Source organism: Hemicordylus capensis, chromosome 3, assembly GCF_027244095.1.
Source record: "Hemicordylus capensis ecotype Gifberg chromosome 3, rHemCap1.1.pri, whole genome shotgun sequence".
Classification (NCBI taxonomy): Eukaryota; Metazoa; Chordata; class Lepidosauria; order Squamata; family Cordylidae; genus Hemicordylus; species Hemicordylus capensis.
In genome coordinates, this window is record NC_069659.1 from 287,956,415 (window position 1) to 287,977,551 (window position 21,137).

The 21,137-nt window shown below is 44.9% G+C and overlaps 1 protein-coding gene across 2 annotated transcripts in view; it reads right to left on the bottom strand.

Annotated features, from left to right (window-relative positions):
* Window positions 1-21,137, bottom strand: part of HPSE2 (heparanase 2 (inactive)) — a 218,611-nt gene that overhangs the window by 64,263 nt on the left and 133,211 nt on the right. For both annotated transcript variants that reach the window (XM_053305552.1, XM_053305553.1), the window contains exons 4-5: window positions 4,612-4,785; window positions 3,428-3,599 (exon numbers count right to left, since the gene is read on the bottom strand). In XM_053305552.1, coding sequence (XP_053161527.1) covers window positions 3,428-3,599; window positions 4,612-4,785 — 346 coding nt within the window. The remainder of the gene's footprint in view (window positions 1-3,427; window positions 3,600-4,611; window positions 4,786-21,137) is intronic.

The following is a 21,137-nucleotide window of genomic DNA, read 5'->3' on the forward strand; positions in this document are numbered from 1 at the left end:
GATATCATCTCCAAGCAGTGCAAATATCATGTGTAAAGCAGGCCTGCCTTGAGCATGACACTAAGTAGTGATTTCTATGACATGTGTAATGTTCTGGGTTCTGTGTAATGTTCCCCATATACTCCATTGTCCTCACAAAACTAGGGCCAGACCTAGTCATTAGCATTCCTGTTGCCAGCCAGAAACCCCTTTGTGATTTAGCTGTCCTCCAATTTAATCCTGTGTAGAACAGAGTTCTTCTTGGAGGTTGTTCCCAAGGTCATCTCAGTCTCACTGCTAGCACCTCCACTGTTTCTTTGGGATCTTTAAGAAATAGTGTGACTCCTGACCCTCCAACCCCACACATTAGGGAACAGATACAGGCTGTTCCCAACAGCTCTGGCTGCCTGGACAGCCTAATTAACACTTCATCAAACAGGGCTGGCTGTCCCCATCTGTAAAAGTTCCCTTGCACCTGTGCACAAGGATGTCTCTGGTTCTACTCTATGCCCTGCAGGCAGCCAGCTCAGGCAGTGCTAAAGGAACAAGAGACCCCAAACTCCCCAGATACCCATCCTGACCCAAACACTTCTGTTGAATCCACCAGTCATCTTGTGTTAGAATCCAATCCAGGGAAGCAAGATTCATCACTTTGGTTGGGTAGGCACAAGCAACCAACTTGTGTCTAAAATGTTTAACCTTTCCTTCAACTTGTGTTTAACCTTTCCTTCAAAAGAGAGGAGTACTCCATTCTATGGTAATCATTACTCATATTACAGATAGTCAGAGAGCAAGCAAAGGCTGTATAGCTAGTAGAATGTATCCAAGCAGGAAAGGGAAGCTAGGACCAAAAGGCAAATATGGGGCAAGGCAGGGCAGGGCAGGGCAAGGCAAAGCAAAGCAGCACAGGGCAAAAGCAGAATCAGGATACCAGAATACTAAGTAATGTGAGAAGCAGCAAGCAGAATCTCCTTGAGTTGCTCAGACCAAAGTACCAAACATCACCCAGAAAGCTTTCCCTGAAGTTGGAACCAGGAAGCCATATCTAGGTATCATCCACACAACCAGCCTTTTCTGGGTAGGAGAGGGTTAACCAGGATTCAGAGGCTTGTGTGGAGCCTTGGAACCCTCTCCTCCCCAGCACCTATCAATCTGGGCTACCCAGCTTTTCTACTCTGCCCTTAAATTAGGTAGAACAGAAGTGTCCTCTGTCCTACCTCTGTTTGTGGTCACGTGGGTGCCCGCAGTGGCTTTCAGGAATGGCAGCTATAAAGTGTTGTGCCTTGTGAGGCCAGGAGGAGGAGCCTTTGTGCATTGGCATGGGCTGCCTCTCGGTTTCCTGTGCAATGCATTGCGAGATACTAGATAACTTCCTCTGTGCCAGTCATCTGGGCACGTGATTGGCAGAGGCAAAAGGAGCCTCTGATCATCTGGAAGGAGGCAGGTAGGAGCCTGTCTCTCCCCCCACCCCCAGCCTACCCCAGTTTGGTCGTGTTAATGACCTCCTAGTCAATTAGAAGATGAAAGGGAAACAGTTCTTCCTTCAGTCAGCTCTGAGAGATGGTGTGCAGAATCAACCCTCCTGGAGTCACCCTCTACTACCATTAGTACTGCTGCTGCTGCTGCTGCTGCTGCTACTACTACTACTACTACCTATATATTGGTTTTCAAAGTACTCAAAGCAGTTTACATAGATATTGACATAGATAAATAAGATGGGTCCCTGTCCCCAAAGGGCTCACAATTTAAAAAGAAGCACAATAATGCTGTGCTGGGGGTGGATAGGGCCAGTTGTTCTCTCCCTGCTAAATGTAAGAAAATTACCATAGGAAATTACAATAGTGCCTCTATGCTCAGTTAGCAGGTTCAGGTTAACTCTGACCTGGAAAGCTCACTTCAGGCCTTGCCACAGGTTCAATTTCCTGACAGATTACAGCCTATATCACAAATCTGGAAAGAACAAAATAGATCATGTGGTCCTACACATTGTACCAAGAAAGGATATCATATTCCTCTTTGAGCATATAGCTAGTCCTAAAGCAAACCTGACAGGTTCCTACCGAACATTGTTTTGAAAATCTCTGAGGTGGGATATTTCACGACTTCCTTATACAGTTTCTCTTCCTTAATTTACCTCCTTTAGCTGAAAACTAGGGAGTGTGCAAAGAAAAGAAATGTTTTCATTTTTAACATTTTGATTTATTTAATAATTCATTTTGATTTGATTTGTTTTGTTAATTTCATTTCTTTCTTTCTTTCTTTCTTTCTTTCTTTCTTTCTTTCTTTCTTTCTTATTTGTTTTCATTTTTCATTTATTTCAATGGGCACCCCAGCCATTCTTCTGATTCCTGTAAATTTAGATGGGAAATTTTCCCATCTAAATGGCATGGCATTTTCAGACATTCTGTTATTCCTTCAAGGCACCAAGCCTGCCAAATTTCAGAGAGGTTGGATATGTTAGAGAGCTTGGAGGGGAGATTTCTTTATCTACCCCAGCTTCAGTGGAAGTGAACAGTTCAGGAGAGCACTGCTAATTAATACTGTACAGAGACATAAAGTTCTAAATAAAGTAGTTTATTTAGGAAATCTAGCAGGGAGATAGATAAGGCCTACATGCCTTGCTGCTAGCTACATACAGGAAGAGGACGCAGGGAGAAGGAAGCTTATTTCTCCTAGTGAGAGAAAGGAACCTGAGACTATTAGGTTTCAGGGGTAGAGAAAGCATGGTCAGAGAGACACTTACTGGCTGTCTCTACCCCTAATACCCCTAGTGGTCAATAGTGTTGTTGGTGCTAAGAGTCGATGCCATCAGGAGCTGCATCTCCAACAGGATAAAGGGTCCCATTTCAGAGGCAATTAAAAACAAACAAACATATGATACACTTCTCATTGCTAGGAGACCTAGCAGCTTTCCCCCAAGAACAAGAAAATAACTTCTTGTTCCTGATAACAATGATTCTAGCCAAAGTTCTGAGCATTTGGCAGAAAAACTGAGAAATTATACTAGTTCATGGGGAAGGAAGGCAGCCCAGGAAAAATAAAATAAGGTGACCCAGTGATAAAGAGTAATGGAATGATTGTTCTCATCTCTGGCAACCTCACCACTTTGGGCCATATGGACTAAGATCTCATGGAGAATTCCTGGTCTTTCCAATGGCAGAACCTAGTCTGCCTAGCATCTCTAGTATGCATCTCTAGCATCCTGTGCTGACTGGAAATCAAGGGTACATATAGTGGAAAAGTGTAGCCAAAGAGGACTTCAATGCCTTTAATAGATGTCTGGCAGGCGTGGCTATTATTGTAGGGCCGTAAGTGGAGAAGTCATTTCTGCAGAGCCTTTCACAGCCATGAAACAATTAAAACTTGAGGGTCATACTTTCCATCACTATCATCATGAGAGGAATTTTCCTTGCTCCCTGCTTTGTTTGCCATGGGCCCCATTACTCACCCATCCAGGAGGGCCACAACATTCTTCCTCGGCCTCCCAATGTTGGGCCCATATAGACTAGCTCGGGAATAGGTGCGGATCAGCTGCAGCAGCCTCTTCAGCTGCAAGTAGTCCTTGCCCAATTGAGTGCCATTCACCGCTCGCCCTGTCAGGGCTCGGTAGTTGTTTGGTTCTGGAAGCAAACAGAAACAAGCATTTGCCAACTCTAGCCAGGTGACTCTGAAAAAGAGTGCCCAGAATGGGTTACCTTTTATCAGTTTGGAGGCACTATGAAGAAGAGAGTGGAGGAGGCAGCGATATAGACCCCTGCTAACTGGGCAAAGAGGCACCTTTTAACGTGGTGATTCTCTTTATTTAGCAGGGGGAGAGTAACTGGCCCTATCCACCTCCAGCACAGGACCTGCAGTGACTGTTGCTGGTGTCTATCTTATGCTTCTTTTTAGATCGCGAGCCCTTTGGGGACAGGGATCCATCTTATTTATTTATTATTTCTCTGTGTAAACTGCCCTGAGCCATTTTTGGAAGGGCGGTATAGAAATCAATCATATCATATCATATCATATCATATGGTCCTTTTTTTGTCTGGGAACCTGCAAATCATCTGTTGTCTATATGGGCCTCTTGCTGCCCTGCATCATCAAGATAGCAATCTCTTTTTGACCCATGATACTGTTCACCCATGACCCACAGCATCCCCATAGCAGTAGCAATGTGCCCGGACCGGTCCGGTTCCTTCTAATAAGCCTTTTGCAGCAAAGCGGAAGAAGGGGCGGCAGGGAGGTATCCTGCCGCTCTGTTTACTCAAGAAAATGCGTGCGCGCGCACAGACACACAAAAGGCTTCTTAAAGCCTTTTGCACTGCCCATCAAGCAGGGGAAGGGGAGGCAGGGAGGTATCCTGCCGCCCCAATTACTCAAGGAAATATGGGCGCCGGAGGAGGGAAAGTGGCGGGAGGGGTAAGGAAACCCTCCCTCGCCCTTAAGGGGACCCCCCACCCCAGTGCAGGACCACAGCTCCGCGGTTCCGTGCACACCCCTACATAGCAGTGCTCCACTTCTGCCAGTCACTAGTGAGGGCTGCAAGTTGCTTCCACTGCCAGCCTAGGGTATGAGCTGCCCCATGTGCCTCTTTTCTCTTCCTCTCCTCCTCCTTCTCCCAGGCCTCCCACTCCCAACCCCACTCACCATTGCCCAGCTCCCAGGAGATGTTGTATTTCTTGCCCGCACTGTACTTGAGCAGACTGAGAGCATTAGAGCTGTTCCAGGAATTGTTGGGGTTCCGGCGTAGGGCATTCAATGCAAAGATGAGGTGAAGTCCAGAACAGTCAGCAAAGTTATAGAGTTTGTCTAGAGACCTGGCTGGGAAGAAACAAAACCAGCTTGAAACTCAAGTGCAAAAAATCCCAGGGTCCAGAGAGTTCCCTTCCCACATCAATATGGCCTGAACAGGCACACTCATAAGCTTTCCAAATGACGGTTGTGTTGTGCAATGAGGCACAGCTGTCACTCAGTTGTAGCAGGAGACCCACAGGCGTAGCAGCTATTGAGCAAGGGGGGACAATTATCCCCAGGCCCAAAGGGTCTGTGAAGCCCCCAAGGCTCATTGTCCACCAGGGCGCCCCCTTGCGCTGGCTGGGAGCGTGAGGCATGCCATTCTCCTCTCCAGCCAGTGTTTCATGCTTGCTGGGGAGAGATGGACTCTCCCCACTGCCGGGCATTGGCCCCTCCCCTGCATCTGACATCAGACACAATGGGGGCGGGGTTGTCACAGCTCTGTTCTCAGCACTGACCCCTCCCCGCTTGCATCTGACGTCAGGTGCAAAGTCCACCAGTCAGACTTTGCCCCCCTGGCCCCCGCCAAGTTCCCTATGCCCCTGAGGTGACATATACATCATCCTCCAGATTAGTTCCCCTGTTGTGAGGATATCAGTTTATCAACACTTAAGGTGTAATAGTTTGAGGCTGGAACAATGCACAATCCTCTCCACTATATGCCAACAGAATACTGGATATAGAATGTGACTATGTGAGTGCCAGCGGCAACTATTGGATAGAGGCTGCTACATCACTAGTGTTGAACAACACACACACACACACACACACACACACACACACTTCCATGGCAATTCCATTTTGTGAACTTCTTTAGAAGTTTTGTTTTTAGAAATTGCAAACTCCTGTACTATTTCAGTGTAGGAGAACCCTTGCAGTCTTTTACAATAGGGGATGTGAGAAATCCTTCCTGCCATGTCCCACCATTGCACTCTCCCTCTCTACCACTGTAGCTCATATATTTGATTCTTCTTAATGTGTTGCTGCAGTATGGCTATAGATGTTTCAATAGCAGGGACTATTTGCAACAAGAGCAGCCCCATCCATTACGTGTGGGCAGGAATACTGTGCTGCTGATGCTAGACTGAGGCGTACAGGAATATCATGCTAAATATCAAATGTGGGGTGTCTGATTGCGTGGGAAAGCCCTTTGTCTCTTTTTCAGTTGGCTTCCAGGAGGCAGTCTCCAGAGTGGCTTGTGGTTTTTTATTACGATCTTCTTCAAATGCTTCTTTTCTGTGAAGTCTTTGCTTTTCTTGGGAGCTGTGACTCTATTATAATGAGGCTGTATAATCTGCAGCCACTTCTGAGGACCACTTTTTCAGGCAGGTCGCTAAAGAGCAGTTATGACTTATTATTAATTTATACAGCCTGTGTTATCTTCTTGAAAAAGGAGTCCAGTTAAAAACAAACATTTCATTAAACAAAAGAACATTGGGAGAAAGCAATAGCTTACCACCGAGGAGCGGACTGGGCCTTGGTCTGAGTCAGCTCTGTGTCTGTTTTTCTGCTGTGGTAGTCAAGAACTGGCTACAAGAAGGCTTGCAGGAAATAAGTCTCTATGACTACCATATAGGGGACTAACTCTACCACACATCACCCTTTTAATTACAAAGCACTTTACAAACTTTATCTTTGTTTCTCCTGATTACATTTCTTTATTTTTTCCATTTTGCAGACGAAAAATTGAGGTTAAACAACAGTGAACTGCTCAAGTAAGCCCACATAATGGCAGTAGAGAATCCTGAACTCAGGATTTCTAAAGCCCTATTCAGACAATATGTTGTATGAGCGTGCAGATGTTATGTACACATAGGTACATGTTTTTGTGTGAATGACTGTACCTGTGGTCATTTAAAAAGTGAGCCTGGATAATAACCCCAAGTGAAGGGTACAGACTGAGTAGTCCTGTTCAAACATTTCAAAATCCGGGCGGTGAACACAGGTGCCACACTCAAAGTGGGTCCAGAAATCCTGCCCCCGGTGCATCACTGGTGTGTCAATCATTCTCCCACCCCTGCTCTTCAGGCTTAGGATGTTCCTTCTGAAGAGACAGACACCCTAAGCATGATTGCTGTTATTTCCATGATCAGCAAGCTGAGGGGACTGGAAGCTGAGAGGGGCCAAGTCTGCTGATCATGGAAATACTAGCAATCAAATGGAATTTTAAGCATGTTTTTCAGACAAACATTTTAAGCATGAAGAGCACAGGCAGGAGAATGATTGACACGCCAGTGATGTGCCGGGGTGGAATTTCCAGACCCTCTTCGAGCACAGTACCCATGTTCACTGCCTGGATACTGGAAGCCTAAACAGGGCTGAAGTGTACTGCTGTACCTGTGTTCAACATAATGTGTGAACAGCTGTACCTATATGCAGATCTGTACCTGTGTACACGCGCATGAATATAATATGTGAATAGAGCTTCTGTCTAAGATCAATGTTGTATTCACTCGCCCTTATACGAATCAATGAATACAAAAAATTCAGCCAATCAGCATCAATAATTCCCCCCCCCCAACATGTGGTCTGGCATAGATATAGATATATATCAGTACTAAGATATCCTTGCATGCTGCAAGCTAGGCCTGCACACAGCAGGCAGGAGGTGGGAATCTCCAAGGTGAAAGGTCTCGGTGCTAAATAGGCCCAGACGGCTGGTGGTTTGTTCTTTATGAGGCCAAAGACTGGGTCACTCCCTGGGGGAATCTGCTGTCTCTCAGGTCTCAGTCACTCCTTGTTATGTTGGGCTCCATTCTGTCCAGGTCACACGTTTTCTGTGGAGAGCCCATGCTTTCATGAGCATTTTGGGGCCTCCTGCTTGCATGTGTTTGTGTGTGAGCGCTGTCTGAGCCAGCTCCAGGTTTTGATGGAAAATCCTGAGGAGATTTTCCCAGCCAATTATATTATTGTTCTCTGAGAGCTCCATGTTTTCTGGGGTGAGGTGTGGGACTGGGGAGGAGAGATGCAGCAAGCTTTAAGTGGAATCAGGTGCTGTTTCCCTGCAGGGAAGTCTGGAAAATGTCAGAGTCCTTGGAGTAACAGGTACTGGCAGATGAGCCCAGCACTTCCCACACAAAGCAGCCTCCTCCTGGAATCCTACATCCTGGGCTTTGTCCTTGGGACAGGGTTCTTAGCTGGGCTAGAAGCAGGTACCAGCCACGTGCTGGGAAGTCGGCACCCGTTGGCAGTGTCAGAAGGAATTTCCAAGACAAAAGGAGACTGAGATGAGTCACCCAGAGCGCTTAGATCCTAGGAGCAACTGCACTGCTGATGGCCCAGCCCCACCTGCCTGGGGCCCAGGAACCACATTCAAAACTCAGAGGATTCCACCTGCAAGTGCGCAGGTGCCAGGGGAACAGACGTTGCCATGGTGATCACGACTGTATTTCTTAAGTAACACGTAGTGAAGGAAAGCAGGCGAGAGAGGCAGAAAGAAGCCATCCGTTTCCTACAGAGCCTGCATGCCGCCTCTCACTCCTCCATTCCTGTGCTGATGATGTAATACAGAAAATGTATCTAGTTATGGGCTTTTTGTGGCGGGTGGGGGGGGGGCATTCAGTGTAATGAATTTCCTTCCTGGAGGCAGCACCAGTGAGACAGAGTTGTACAAGGACTGGGACTTGCTAGAAGAGGGTTGCATTGCTCATTAGAAGACCTGGTGCAGGGAAAAGGGATGCCCTCTTTTCTTCTCTCTTGGGCCTTGGTTTGGGAGTTGCCGCTTCTCCACTCAAAAGTGGTGCCTGTACCTTTAAATGATCTACAGCTCTAAGACAACATGCAGCTGCTGTGCTTCCTGCCTTGCCCCTTCACTGGTATCCTGGCACACTTCCATCTTTAAGGTCAGGAAGTCATGTGAGGGGACCCATGGAGGAAAGGGGCAGGAGAGGCACATTGGCTGCATCCTATCTTGTTGAATCAAAACATTCAAAATGCATAGGTACTGTCGTTAGGTGAAGACTTTGGTAACCCTATAACTAGGTTGGCCAACTGACCCAAAACTGGCATTACCCACTCTTGTGCCCTTCACAGCAACTGGATATGCATAAATTAGCAGGCAATAGTATTTATGTTTGATATATAATGGCTAACACGATGCACAGGATTTCGGTGCCATAACAGTGCGCTCTGGAGCTGCTGTGGACTCCTGAAAGCAGCCCTGATGCTGTTAGGAACGGATGGTAGCCCAAGCAGGACTGCCTCAGTTTTCCCCATTGTCACAAATAGGGGAAACTGTTCTAGTAGTGTTTGTTCCACCACCCATTCTTAACAGCAATGGGGCTGCTTTAGGAGTCCACAGCAGCCCTGGGGCACAGCATTATAGCTCCATAACACGGCACATTGTGTCAGCCAATCAATGTTTATATAAAATGTATAGTGATGTATCTATATACTATTTCCAAAAGAGCTGAACACGTTACAATTCTTGTGGACAGAGAACCGGAGAACCTGCAGACAAGTGGGAGGTACCGGCAGACTTGGGGTGATCCACGGACATATTGGTTCCACACAGCATAGCATAGTCTTTATTTCGGTCTTTGACCAGCCCCATGTTAGTTAACGGGACAGGATGTCTGTGAGCTCAGACGTAAAGCAGGTAGGCGGAGCTAATGGAACTGTCTCGGTGGTAAGCAGTGGGGAGAAGGGCTTCAGCAAAAAGAGAGGGAAATTTCTCCGCTTGAACAACCCCTGCTGCTTCTGAGGAGGAAAGCTGTCTAATAGTCTCCGCAGATGAAAAACAGTGAAACTCTGTGGCTCCCAGTCAGGAAACCCCGTTCTGATTCTGAAGAGGAAGGTGTTTGGCACTGTTAATCTCTTGGTGTTACGAAGTACTGCTCTCCAGGTTCTGGTGGTCAAGTTCTAAGGGAATTTTCTCACAACTCCCCAGCTTTATAGGAACTCTCTGGAGGTTCAGATAACCACATTAAGATCAGAGAGGGGAAAAACATGCCTTAACCCACTCTGTAGCAGTTAAGAAGATCTCTGCTTCTTAACATTAACATTTGAGGCTAGATGAATAGGAGGTGGGACTGAGCAACATTCCCCCTGCCACCAAAACAAAACAAAAACAAACCAAAAACCCCAAAACCAGCAAACAGAAAAAATAAAATTTGCGCATTGCAGTGGAACATTTTGTTGCAAGTCCATACTTGCAATTGTATAATGTTTATATAAAAGCATCACCTGCTAATTCCTATGTACCGAGTTGTCATTAAAAAGCTAGTTTGGAAGCTGGCAACCGTACATGCATCAGACACAGGTCTTCATTAAGCTAGGGTTCAGACACAGCCGAGGTTGCTGGCTATGGACCTTGAGAGATTTCCTGGACTTGTAACAAAAGGAAAAATTATACAAGACATCTTTTCTCCAACTCATACAGCACTGTGATAGGAAAAGCCATATCTGGATCTGTTCCTAGCAACCCTAGACATGACCTCCTGGTTGGTTGGCTGATTGAAGCTTGTATTTACTTGTCCAGTACATGGATTTTACTTTTAAACTACTATTTTTATAGGCCTTAATGAATACAGAAAAGCAAGCAAGGTACCAGAGAAAAAGAGGAAACTGTGTTATCCATTGCCAACACTTAAATTAAACTGCTTAATTGCTTCTTTCCGTCTGACTCAGAGTGTGACCATTCTGCAAAAATTCAGGCCTTCTGGAATGTTCAGTACACTGTTTTTCCAGCCATTCAACTGAAGAAACATGTTGTCCATGGAAATTTAATATAGAGACTCTGCCTCTTCCTATTTCTTATGAACATCAATAAGGCTTTATATTTCACATACTTGTTTACTGCAAATCCAATGTTTTAGTGACAGAAGGTACCTGCACTTTTCTAGTTCTTCATGCAACATCATATGTAAGCCTGATGACCTCTTTTACTGGCTCTTCTCCTGCATATTAGGCTGCTTTAAGAACACAGAAGAGCCAATTTTTTTAATTAAAAAAAGGCAACTCTACTCATTCACAATTTAAAGCAGTTTTACTATTTATATTTCCATGCCAACAACAATTCATTAGGGCTGAATCAAGGAGATAATTGTGAAGGGACAACAAGACCTAATAAATTATTTTATATAACCATTCAGCTAGCTACCCACCCACTGTGTGCACATGCTAATGTGCCTTCAGATCCATGAAGCTGAATAAAAACAAAAACAAAACCCAAGAGCAAACTAATGAAAGCCATAACAGAAATGCCAGCCTCTAAAGCAGAGACAAAAAACATTTCTCTCCAATGTAAATAAAGAAAGAGTTTTTGGTGAAGACTTGTGTGCCATTAATTGTGCATGGCAGCAAAAGCTTTCATGTGTCATACTGGCCAGTAGTAGTCTACACCAGTGTTTCTCAACCACCGGTCCCTGGACCGCTGCCGGTCCCCGAAGGCTTGAGCGCCGGTCCCTGACTGGGAGTCAACCCCCCCCAAACTGAAATCAAGGCACTCACTTCCTCAATTTTGCACATGGCACGGAAGAGGAAGAGTATCACGGAGGCATGGGACCCTTCTTGTGCCTTGCCTCCATGTGCTGCTGAGATCTTCCTACAGCTATCTTATTCCCTATCTTTACAGCTTCAAACTGTATGCGGTGCAGGGGCATGGAGGAAAAAGTATGGCAGTGGGTGCCACTTGAAGGGCTGCTGGTTCTTGCATGCTCATTATTTGCAGCCAAAGGTTGGTTGATTGAAACCCAGCTGCCTGTTGTGGTCAAGGCGCCTTGAGAGGGAACGCTGTTTCCCTCTTGCATCAGTGGGGCTTGCTTGTATGTTGTTTTCATTGGCCCCATGTAGCTTTTGAATTTTTCTAATGGCCCAACATACCCTCTCCACTGAGTAATCAGAAGCACCTCCACCCCCACCCCGCACATACTGAAGACATACTGGAGACAAATTTGTTCACCCAGGCTTTTAGATTCAGGGGTTCTCAACCTTGGGTACCCAGACATTGGTGGACTTCTACTCCCATAATCCCCAGCCATAATGGCCAAATGCCATTGTTGTTGGGGGTTATGGGAGTTTAACTGAGAGACCCAAGGTTAAGAACCCCTAATATTCCATGTTTGCAAAAGATTCCAAATTTAATTATTTTAATGCTTATATTATTTTCATTCTAAGCTGCCCAGAGATGCATGTTTGGGGCAGTATAGAAGTCTGATAGAGAGATAGATAGACAGACTTGAAACCCCTTTACTAACTGCTGGTCCGGGAAACTGCGCATGAAGAATGTAGTGGTCCTTGAAACTCTGCATGAAGAATTTAGCGGTCCTTGACTCCAAAAAGTTTGAGAAACACTGGTCTACACTCCTCTTACCAGTATGGGTGGGTTCATGTGATCACTGGGAAGTCTGTGTGTCTAGGATTTACTGGTTGCTGGGGTGTGCACACTCCAGATGAGCATGTCATCCGAACTCATCAAAGTCTGGTTCCTGAGCCTTTTGCCCAACACTCTCTGCCCATTTGTAACCAACGTTTGAAGTTGGGTGTGACGCTGGCATGCACAGACTGCTAGGGAAGAGTGCCACTGGCATGCGCTGATAGCTGAAGCGGAGCACTGCCAGTACAGAAGTGGAAGCGAGTGAAGGAGGAGCAGGGATGGACCTGCTCTCCTCTGTGTTAAAGGGGCTGGGTAAGTCCTCAATTTAAAAGGGATTGTGCCACGATTTGGAAGCCTATCACATTTTGGCACCTCCCTATCCCAAGGCCAGCTTCACTGAAAACTTTAGTACACTGGTCAGTTTCCCTGTCAAGACATATAGACATCCGTGTTTTGACTTCAAGATAGGAGGGACGGCATTTGAGGTTTGTTTCCCCTCCCCATCAAATGTCATGATCTGTCCCTCAGTGACTTGGCTGCCAGGGCCAATTTCTTCAGGGAATACTAACTCATGCTGATGGAAACCTCATATTGTAGGGCTGTGTATCAGCTATTTGATACTAGATTTGTTGTACTATTTATTGTTTATTTGTTGTACTTGGCAAATGTTGTTTAATTATTTATTTGTTGTACTTGGCAAATGTTGCTTAGGGCACACTGCAATCATTTTGAACCTACGTGAGCCAGAACCATAACGTATGTGCTGTGATACAACTGAGACCCTTAGAATTCTAACAAATATCTTAGCTGATGGCCCATTAGAGAGCCCAGTATTGGGTAAATATAACTTCTTACAAATTGAGTCAGGTATTTACGGCTTTAAGACTTCAGACCATGCCAGTCATCAGTGACAACAATCAATGGCCAATACCATCCAATTCTCTTACTGCAAAGTTTTTGTACTTATGATTAACCCCAGATTGAAGAACTGCCCCACTACTTGCTCCAATGCCCCTACTATGCATCAGTGAGAAATAAGTACTTGAATAAGGTGATGCACTCCACCATTTAGATTCCAATGAGGAAAAGATTCCACCACCACCACCACCACCCCCGTTTTCAGATTGGGATGTTGGTACTTAATCACCTGGTTCACACAATTGTTTAAATTTAGGTTTAATGTGAGTTACTGACACTAGCGTGAATGTGTGAACCCACATCAAGGCAGGAATCTCTGGTTTATCTTGGGCTATAACCCAAGGTGTGAGGGTTCATATAATCATGCCAATGTCGGTAACCTGTGGGTTACTATGGGTAACCTGTGGTGGGAAACCTTGATTCAAATGACCATGTGAACCAGGCCAGTGTGTAGCATCATTCATCTTAGAAACCTTGTGTTGATGGAGTTGACTCTGAATACCTTAGAGATTCAGATCAATTTAATTAAGTCTATAGCAATTGATTATAAGGAGGGATTCCCCTATCTGATCTGAGTGTGTGCCTTTGTATTGATTTGAGTGTGACTCTGTTTTGACAGTTTGTATGGCTATTTATATTGGGTGCAAAGGCCCAGGGCTATGCATAGTGAATAAATATGACTAGAAAGCCTTCACTTTGCTTCCACCTCCTGCCCCCACCCCCAAGATACCAGAATAATGAAGCTGGGCAATAAGCTGTTGCTATAATCTTAACAGTGGCTTTCAGTGTTAGTAATCCACTACATGCAGCTGAACAAAGGTTGGGCTCCATCCAAAAAGTGTGCACCCTGCCCTGAAGATTCAGACAGGATGCTCCACACAGATGGCATGAGACTCTCTGTCTTGTGATTATGCCAGTGCAAACTCACATCTGAGAACCACTGAGAAGAGAAAGGTTTCCAAGGATGTTATTAAATTAAATGTCAAAAAGCAGTATTTCAAGCACCGTATTGGTGCCATTGCCTGAGACAGAAAATTCAATAATCTCTGGATGTTTCCATTTACTTTCCTGGGGTTTAAGAATTTGCTGCTGCCACAGAATTCAGCATTATGAATGAAAGTTCATTCAGTCTATGAGAGAGAGTCAAGAAGGTGACATCAATCATGACGCAGGCTGCAGAGAACAAGAGACAGTTTGAAGCTCAAGAAGGATGATTATGGAGCCAGTGTGGTTCTGTTGATAAGCTGGACACAGGAAACCTGGGTTCAAAGCCTAATTCAGCCAAGAAGGCACTGGGTAGCCTTGGACAAACCACATTACCACTTCCCCCATGTGTTTAATAGGGGTAGCAACACCAACCTATCCAATAGAGTTTTGTGAAGATAAATGGGATAACAAATCTAAAACACTCTGAACTCTTAAAATACTCTATAAATGGTAATCAGAACAGTAGTATAATTCTCTTCCAGACCCATATGAGGCACAGACAAAATCACTGCCACGTTGACAAGAATACAAAATGGCGTAGACTGGAGACAGACAAGCGCTGAAATTGGTTGGAGAGAGGCATCGCTTTCAATAGTGTACACACTCATGTCTTTTGTCTCCTATCACTTCTGGTCAAACATGTTTTTGCAAGTTTTTGAAATAATACAGGAACCTGAAAAAGCTATTTATCTGAGCAAAAGTGAGATGAGGGTTTTCACCATCCATGAACAATGCTTCCTCCTTCAAACTGTTGTACACTCTCTAAGAAAAGAATGTGAACCCATTCACATGGTAATGAGAAAGAGGTAGAAGGCATTATACCCAGGGATTCATGGTTGTGTGAACCCACGGGAATCCCTCTACCCAGCTTGCTCAAATCTGGGTTGTCCTACCCTGCTCTTCACCCAGGAAGGACAAAAAGTGAGCACTCCTACCACAATGTTTTGGTCGTCTGGGTGCATTTGCCTTTGGTAGCAAGTCCTGGGAAGCAGCAGCCATGATTGTAATAGAGTGCTATGGCTATAGGGGCTGGCATCTGTGAATGTGCTGCTCTATAAAGCACATTCTATGATCCTTTGCTTGCAATGCCTTGGGTAGGACTGGTCCTGCCTCCTCCTTTGTGGCCAGTCAGGGGACAGTTGATGATGTAATGAGGGTTGCTAGTCTCCTGGCAGTACTATGCATTCTGGGATAGCTCTTTTGGTCCTTCCAGGACTCTACTTCCAATTTCAGTAATGGAGATCACTGCTACTTGGATCATTTGTGCATTGAGTTTTCAGACCCAAACAGAAGTTCTGCTCATCTGTGGCTACCAGAGTAGAAACCTTTACCAGCACCCCCAAACCACCCCCATATGTTTGTGTGAAAGGGCTCACTTTCTGTCTCCAACTGCAGATATATTTGGAAGAAATGGCATGGCAGTTTATTCAGCAACTCCCTGCTCTGTCTCCTAGGGAATACATACCTCCACCCAACTCAAAGACTGAGCTGTATGCATAAGCAAATTTAGTGCAAAGCAAAAGTACCCATCTCCAGACAATTCAGCAGCCTATATTTGATGCATTAATGCCTAGGAGCCTGGCTTTTATGCCTGATTAGTTGTATAAGCAGGCCAGGCTGATATCTGAAGCTGCCCACAGTGTGCATATTATATTTATCTTGAAGACACTACACTGGTTTCCAATCTGTTTCTGGGAACAATGCAGGGTCTTCTCAGTGATTGTCCCCAAGCTGTGGAACTCACTCTCAGATGAAATCTGTATGGCTCTTTCACTCCCAGTCTTTCAGAAAAGACTAAAGAAGACTGCCCTTTTTATTCATGCCTGTGGCCAATGAGTAGCTGTATCTGTGGGTTTTGTTTTTAAAGTGTGTTTTTAATGAAATGTTACGTTCTGTTAGTTTGTTGTTTTTAATTTGTTCACTGCTCTGGGGTCTCAGGACAATAGGTAGCATTTTAAATGCAAATAAATAAATGTGAAGGATGCGGAATCCATCCCAGTGGACCTTCAATCCCCTCCAGAACCTTTTGGGGGGAAGTGGGGGGGGCTATTGCCCTGGCTCCCACACATGAATGAATGAATGAATTACTTTAATAGATCAGACATAGTCACAACCAATTATACAGAACTAAGATAAGAGATCTATCATACAGTATACCAACAAAGTAAATGTTTTATGGTGGGATCTAAAGAGTAGAAATTAATTGTTGGCCTATCTTAACAGCGGCCGCACAAAATTTAGCAACTTTATATGTGATAGAAGATTTCTTATCTGCAAGAAGAAGTGTGACATAAAATTCATCAGTTCGTCCAGGGTAATGTAATTACAAATGAGTAATAAGATTATATCGATTGTCATTATAAAAGGAACAATATAACAGTACATGCTGGGCAGATTCAACCTTGCTTGAACCATAAGGGCTGATCCGACTAGCCAGGGGAATTATTCAGAAATTTCCCATATAGAACTGCTGATGGTAGGGCATCATGTCTTGCTCTGAGTAATACTCTCTGGTGGATGGAGCTCCCACACATGAAGGGGGGCGGGGGTCCCATCCAAAGTATGATTCAGTATATCAGATTGATCCTTTTCATTAAAGGCAATAAAAGTAATGTCAAAATGTAACTCCAGGATCAAGTGTTAGTTCAGTATTTTGGGATTCCTCACACATTCCATTTACTGGGCCATTGACTTCAGTGGACAATTATGATTTTGCTGCAAATTTAATCAACATATGGCCCATTAAGTCATTGCCTTCTCCTAGGTTGGCTGATTGCCTGGCTGGAGGGTGTAACAATTGAATCAACTTGTCCTCTACCAGCAAAGAATACTTCCTGTCTTCTTTATAGGTTGTATTGCCAACCCGCCCCCTTCAAATCAAAATCTCACAAAACTGATGTTCAGAAAGAAACTATTAAATGGGGGTTGAGGAATCACACACAAAACCAAAGCTTTTCACTAAGGAGCTGTAATGCTATTATGCCATGAACTAACTAATCTAAACATACCTAGGAAACACAAATTGTGGTTGGTGGCAGATGCATCACCAATTAGACTTCAGGTTTTGAAAGTGGAATCAACTATTCCCACAATTGAGCAACAACAAAAATAACTGCCCCCCTCCCCACCCCAAATTAAGTGGCCTCAACTATTTCAATAATTTAGCAACAAAAAAAACAACCGGCCCTTCCACTCCGCCCTGTCTCACACTTTTGTTGTGAGGTATTTAAAAAGCCAGGCTAGAGAGACTCAGTTATTATAATTCTGCAGTCAACTCTGGTGGCTCCAATTACTTCTGACGGGCTTAGTTCCAGATGAAGTGGGCTCACAGTAAATCTATTAGTCTTAAGATGCCACAAAACCTTTTGCTGAATTTGCTGCAGCACAGCTATCCCTCTAGAAGATGTTGATTGGCATCTTACTGACCAGCAGTGGCTTCTGCCTTTGTTGTATCGTCGGGCAACAGGAGAACAGGCAAGGATTAAGCAAGCCTCCCAAGAACAACAAATAGGCAGTTCACATGATCAGAACTTGGGTAGGAGATGTGTCCTATCCAAGTTTGACAACTTCCCTTTTCTGATCGTGTGTGAGTTAAAAACATGGGAGGAGATGGGCGCATCCTACCCAGATTCTGTCCCTAGCTTTGGAATGAGTCAGAAGGAAAATAACATCCTACCCAGTTGGGGCTTAGCAAACTATCAAGCTGCCCAGCTCTGACCTTGTTAATAACTCACACTTGATCAGAAAATGGGAGTGTGCACAGCTCCCAAATGTGGGTAGGACGTGACTCCTACCAAGTTCTGATTGTGTGAACTGCCCTAGTATCTATGCTGTACTAGTTAGTCTTTTTGCTGCTTTGGCTGTTGGCTGGAGTTTTATTCCACAGCTATTGTGCAGCAACAAACTCTGCCCATCAGTCACTACAGCAAGACAACTACAAGAGCCCAATAGGTCCTAAACCGCCTTGGGGTTTTCTTTTAACGAAAGGCGGTATAGAAATGTAAAAATAAATAAAAATAAAATAAAAAATAAATTAAAAGGGCCAACTCGAACCAGCACAGATATTACTCCACAATGTCATGACACTCCGCAAGTGCAGCAGCCACAAGAAATGCAAAGTGATGTCAAGAAGAAGCTGTCTAAGAAGTTTTTCTTTCCCTAAGGAAAGTCATGGGCCACCCCCCAGGTAACAGCCACCCAAAGGGGCTCCAGTAGCAGGAAACCATGTCTATGGTTGGAACCCCCATTCTAGCTCTGGACCCTCCCTCATTGCCCCAGGACTTCAGAAGTCGAGGCAACTATGATAGTGGGCCTGGGCTGAACCTCAGGTCTGGTAACAGAGTGTCCATTTGGCAGCATAAGGCCTCCCATCCATCTGGCCTTATCAGAAGGAGAAAGGAACCTACATGTGTTCTGGATCCAGGTCCTAAGAAGTTACAGAAGGAGGCAGGCTCATCTGTATTACAATAAAGACCATCAGTCCCTGGTTGCTCAAAGCTGGTGAAAACATCTCTTAGAGGAAGCTTCTCACTACCTTGTGACTCCAGCTCCTGCTAGGCCCTACCTCAGCACCATGCTCCTTACTCCTGCCACTTTGAGCTCCCCCCACACCTTTCTAAGGTGGCAAGAATGGATGCCATGTCCTACATTACACCATCCATAACTCCAGTTGCTCGATCTCAACCCTCAGTATTATTGGCCACTCCTGACTAAAGAAGGCTACTACAGGAAAGGCCTATTGAAGACAGTGGATCACCAGTCATGACATGGACTCCACTTGGTGGTGTTTCATGAATACCACACCCTGATCCTGCCCTAAACATGATCTCCACTTTGATTCTGACTCCTTGATTCTTGACTTTGGTTTGGACATCCTAGATCCTAATAGGACACCAGCCACCTCGAACCATTGCAGACTGTGAGACACCTGACAGAGAGATTCAGTACACAGCTCTGGCAATCACCCCTTTCTTTTCCCCACTTATGGAGACCAGATCAGGAAATAATGTGTTGCAAACCTGCCTCCCTCTGGCTCTGCACTCATAGCTTCCCTAGGAATGCAGTTACGAAGAGAACACTTCTCCACTGCCAGAGCTTTTGATGACAGAATGACTAGTTTATGTGGCTGTAAGATCTGCTGTCTGAAAAGCAGCAGAATCTATTATGTGTTTCTAAGCAGTGACAGCTGGCACTGCTGTGCTGGAGTTTATGCCGACTCTCATATAGCTTAGATCAGCCGCTTTTCTCTGAGCACCCTGATCTATCAACAAACGTGGTTTCTGGAACGGTTTAAAAGCATTCCCAAATAGGCAAGAAGCGGGTTGCTTTTGGGTCAGCCTACAGCCTTGTATCAGGCAAGCCATGCAGAGATAGAGAGTAGAGGCAAGGCCTGAGGGGAACAGCCCTCCTTGACTGAAGCCTGCTCTTCACAGTTGGCTGAAATATTCACACTAGCCTGGCTGACAATCAGCCTGCAATTGATGAGAGTTATTGGGCTGCAGAACCATCTCCCCTTCCTGTTCTCTCCATCCTCCATTCATTCATAGTTGTTAGTTATGCTGGGGAGGAAAGGAAACTCTGTTCTGAGTCTGGAGCGTTCCTGTGACATGCGCAGCCACATCAGAATAAGGTTCAAAGGAAGCACATCACATCTGCTTGCTGGACTCATGTGGTCATGAACAGGAAAAGCACACCTGCCTCTAGGCAGAATTAAAACATAAGAAAAGTCCCATCTAGTCCAGCATCCTGTTTCAAGCAGTGGCCAACCTGGTGCATCTGGGAAGCCTGCAAGTGGTGGGAATTATCTGAATTACAGCTTTCATTCAGAGTAGGAAGACACTAATTCCTGAGCACTATTTGTACGGGGGTAGCCCATCCCCATTTCCAGTTGTATTCAGGTCAGCTTATGTCCCCATCAAGAGTGTATATCCCAACCCTAAGTTCTAGTTCCTTTTTAGAGATCCCAACCAGTTTAGATTGACTGCTTATACCCATGAGAAAATGCCAGAAGTGGTTCCTATGGATGTAAAGGATGACAATGCTTTATTGAAAGGTTTCACCTTGCAGCTTATTCACATATGATCCAATGGCCCATAATGTATGCAGTGTTTGTGGCCAAACTGTCAGTTTCATGCCCAGCAACAAGAAAAGCTTCTACCATAGTAAATGAGAGCAGGCAGCAGAAGCACCAAAGGTGATGGTGGGAACGTACTGTACATGAATAGCTGTATGCTGCCACAGTTGAACTATCCACCTAATGAAGAGGTTTGATCAGTCCAAAGATGAGAAGCCTCTCAGGAAAGCTATTAGGTGCTTGAGGAACTAGAATAGGAGCAGTTTTGCAGCAACATCCAAATAGCCCATCCCTCTAACAGAAGTGCAGATGGATACCCTCTAGCATCACAAAGTTGGTCCACAAAAATATAGAGAATCCTGCTCAGCCATCATAGAGGAATAGACATAAATCCCAATGTAGCTTCCAAGTGTGTGTGTGTGTGTGTGTGTGTGTGTACGCACAGGTGCACGCTGCATGTGCAGCATGAGCAGTGTTCTACAAATGCAGACTAAATGGACAAACAGAGAAACATTGATTGATTGATTGATTGATTGATTGGTTAAGTGCCATCAAGTCAGTGTCAACTCTTAGCGACCACATAGATAGATTCTCTCCAGGATGTTCTGTCTTCAGCTTGGCCTTCAAGGTCTCTCAGTGGTGCATTCACTGCTGTTGTAATCAAGTCCATCCATCTTGCTGTTGGTCATCCTCTTCTTCTCTTTCCTTCAACCTTTCCCAGCATTATGGACTTCTCAAGGGAGCAGGGTAAGACAGTTTGAGCCTGATCATTTGTGCCTCAAGTGAAAATCTTGGATTGATTTGTTCTATGATCCATTTGTTTGTTTTCATGGCTGTCCATGGTATCCTCAAAAGTCTTCTCCAGCACCAAAGTTCAAAAGCATCAATACTTTTTCTATCTTGCTTCTTCAGAGTCCAGCTTTAGCATCCATAGAGTGTCACAGGGAAAACTATTGTCCAAACTATTCTAATCTTTGTAGGTATAGACAATTCACAGCATCTAAATATCCTTTCCAAGGCTTTCATTGCAACTCGTCTGTGGTGTATATCTTGACTGCTGGATCCTTTACTGTTAATGTTGATGAG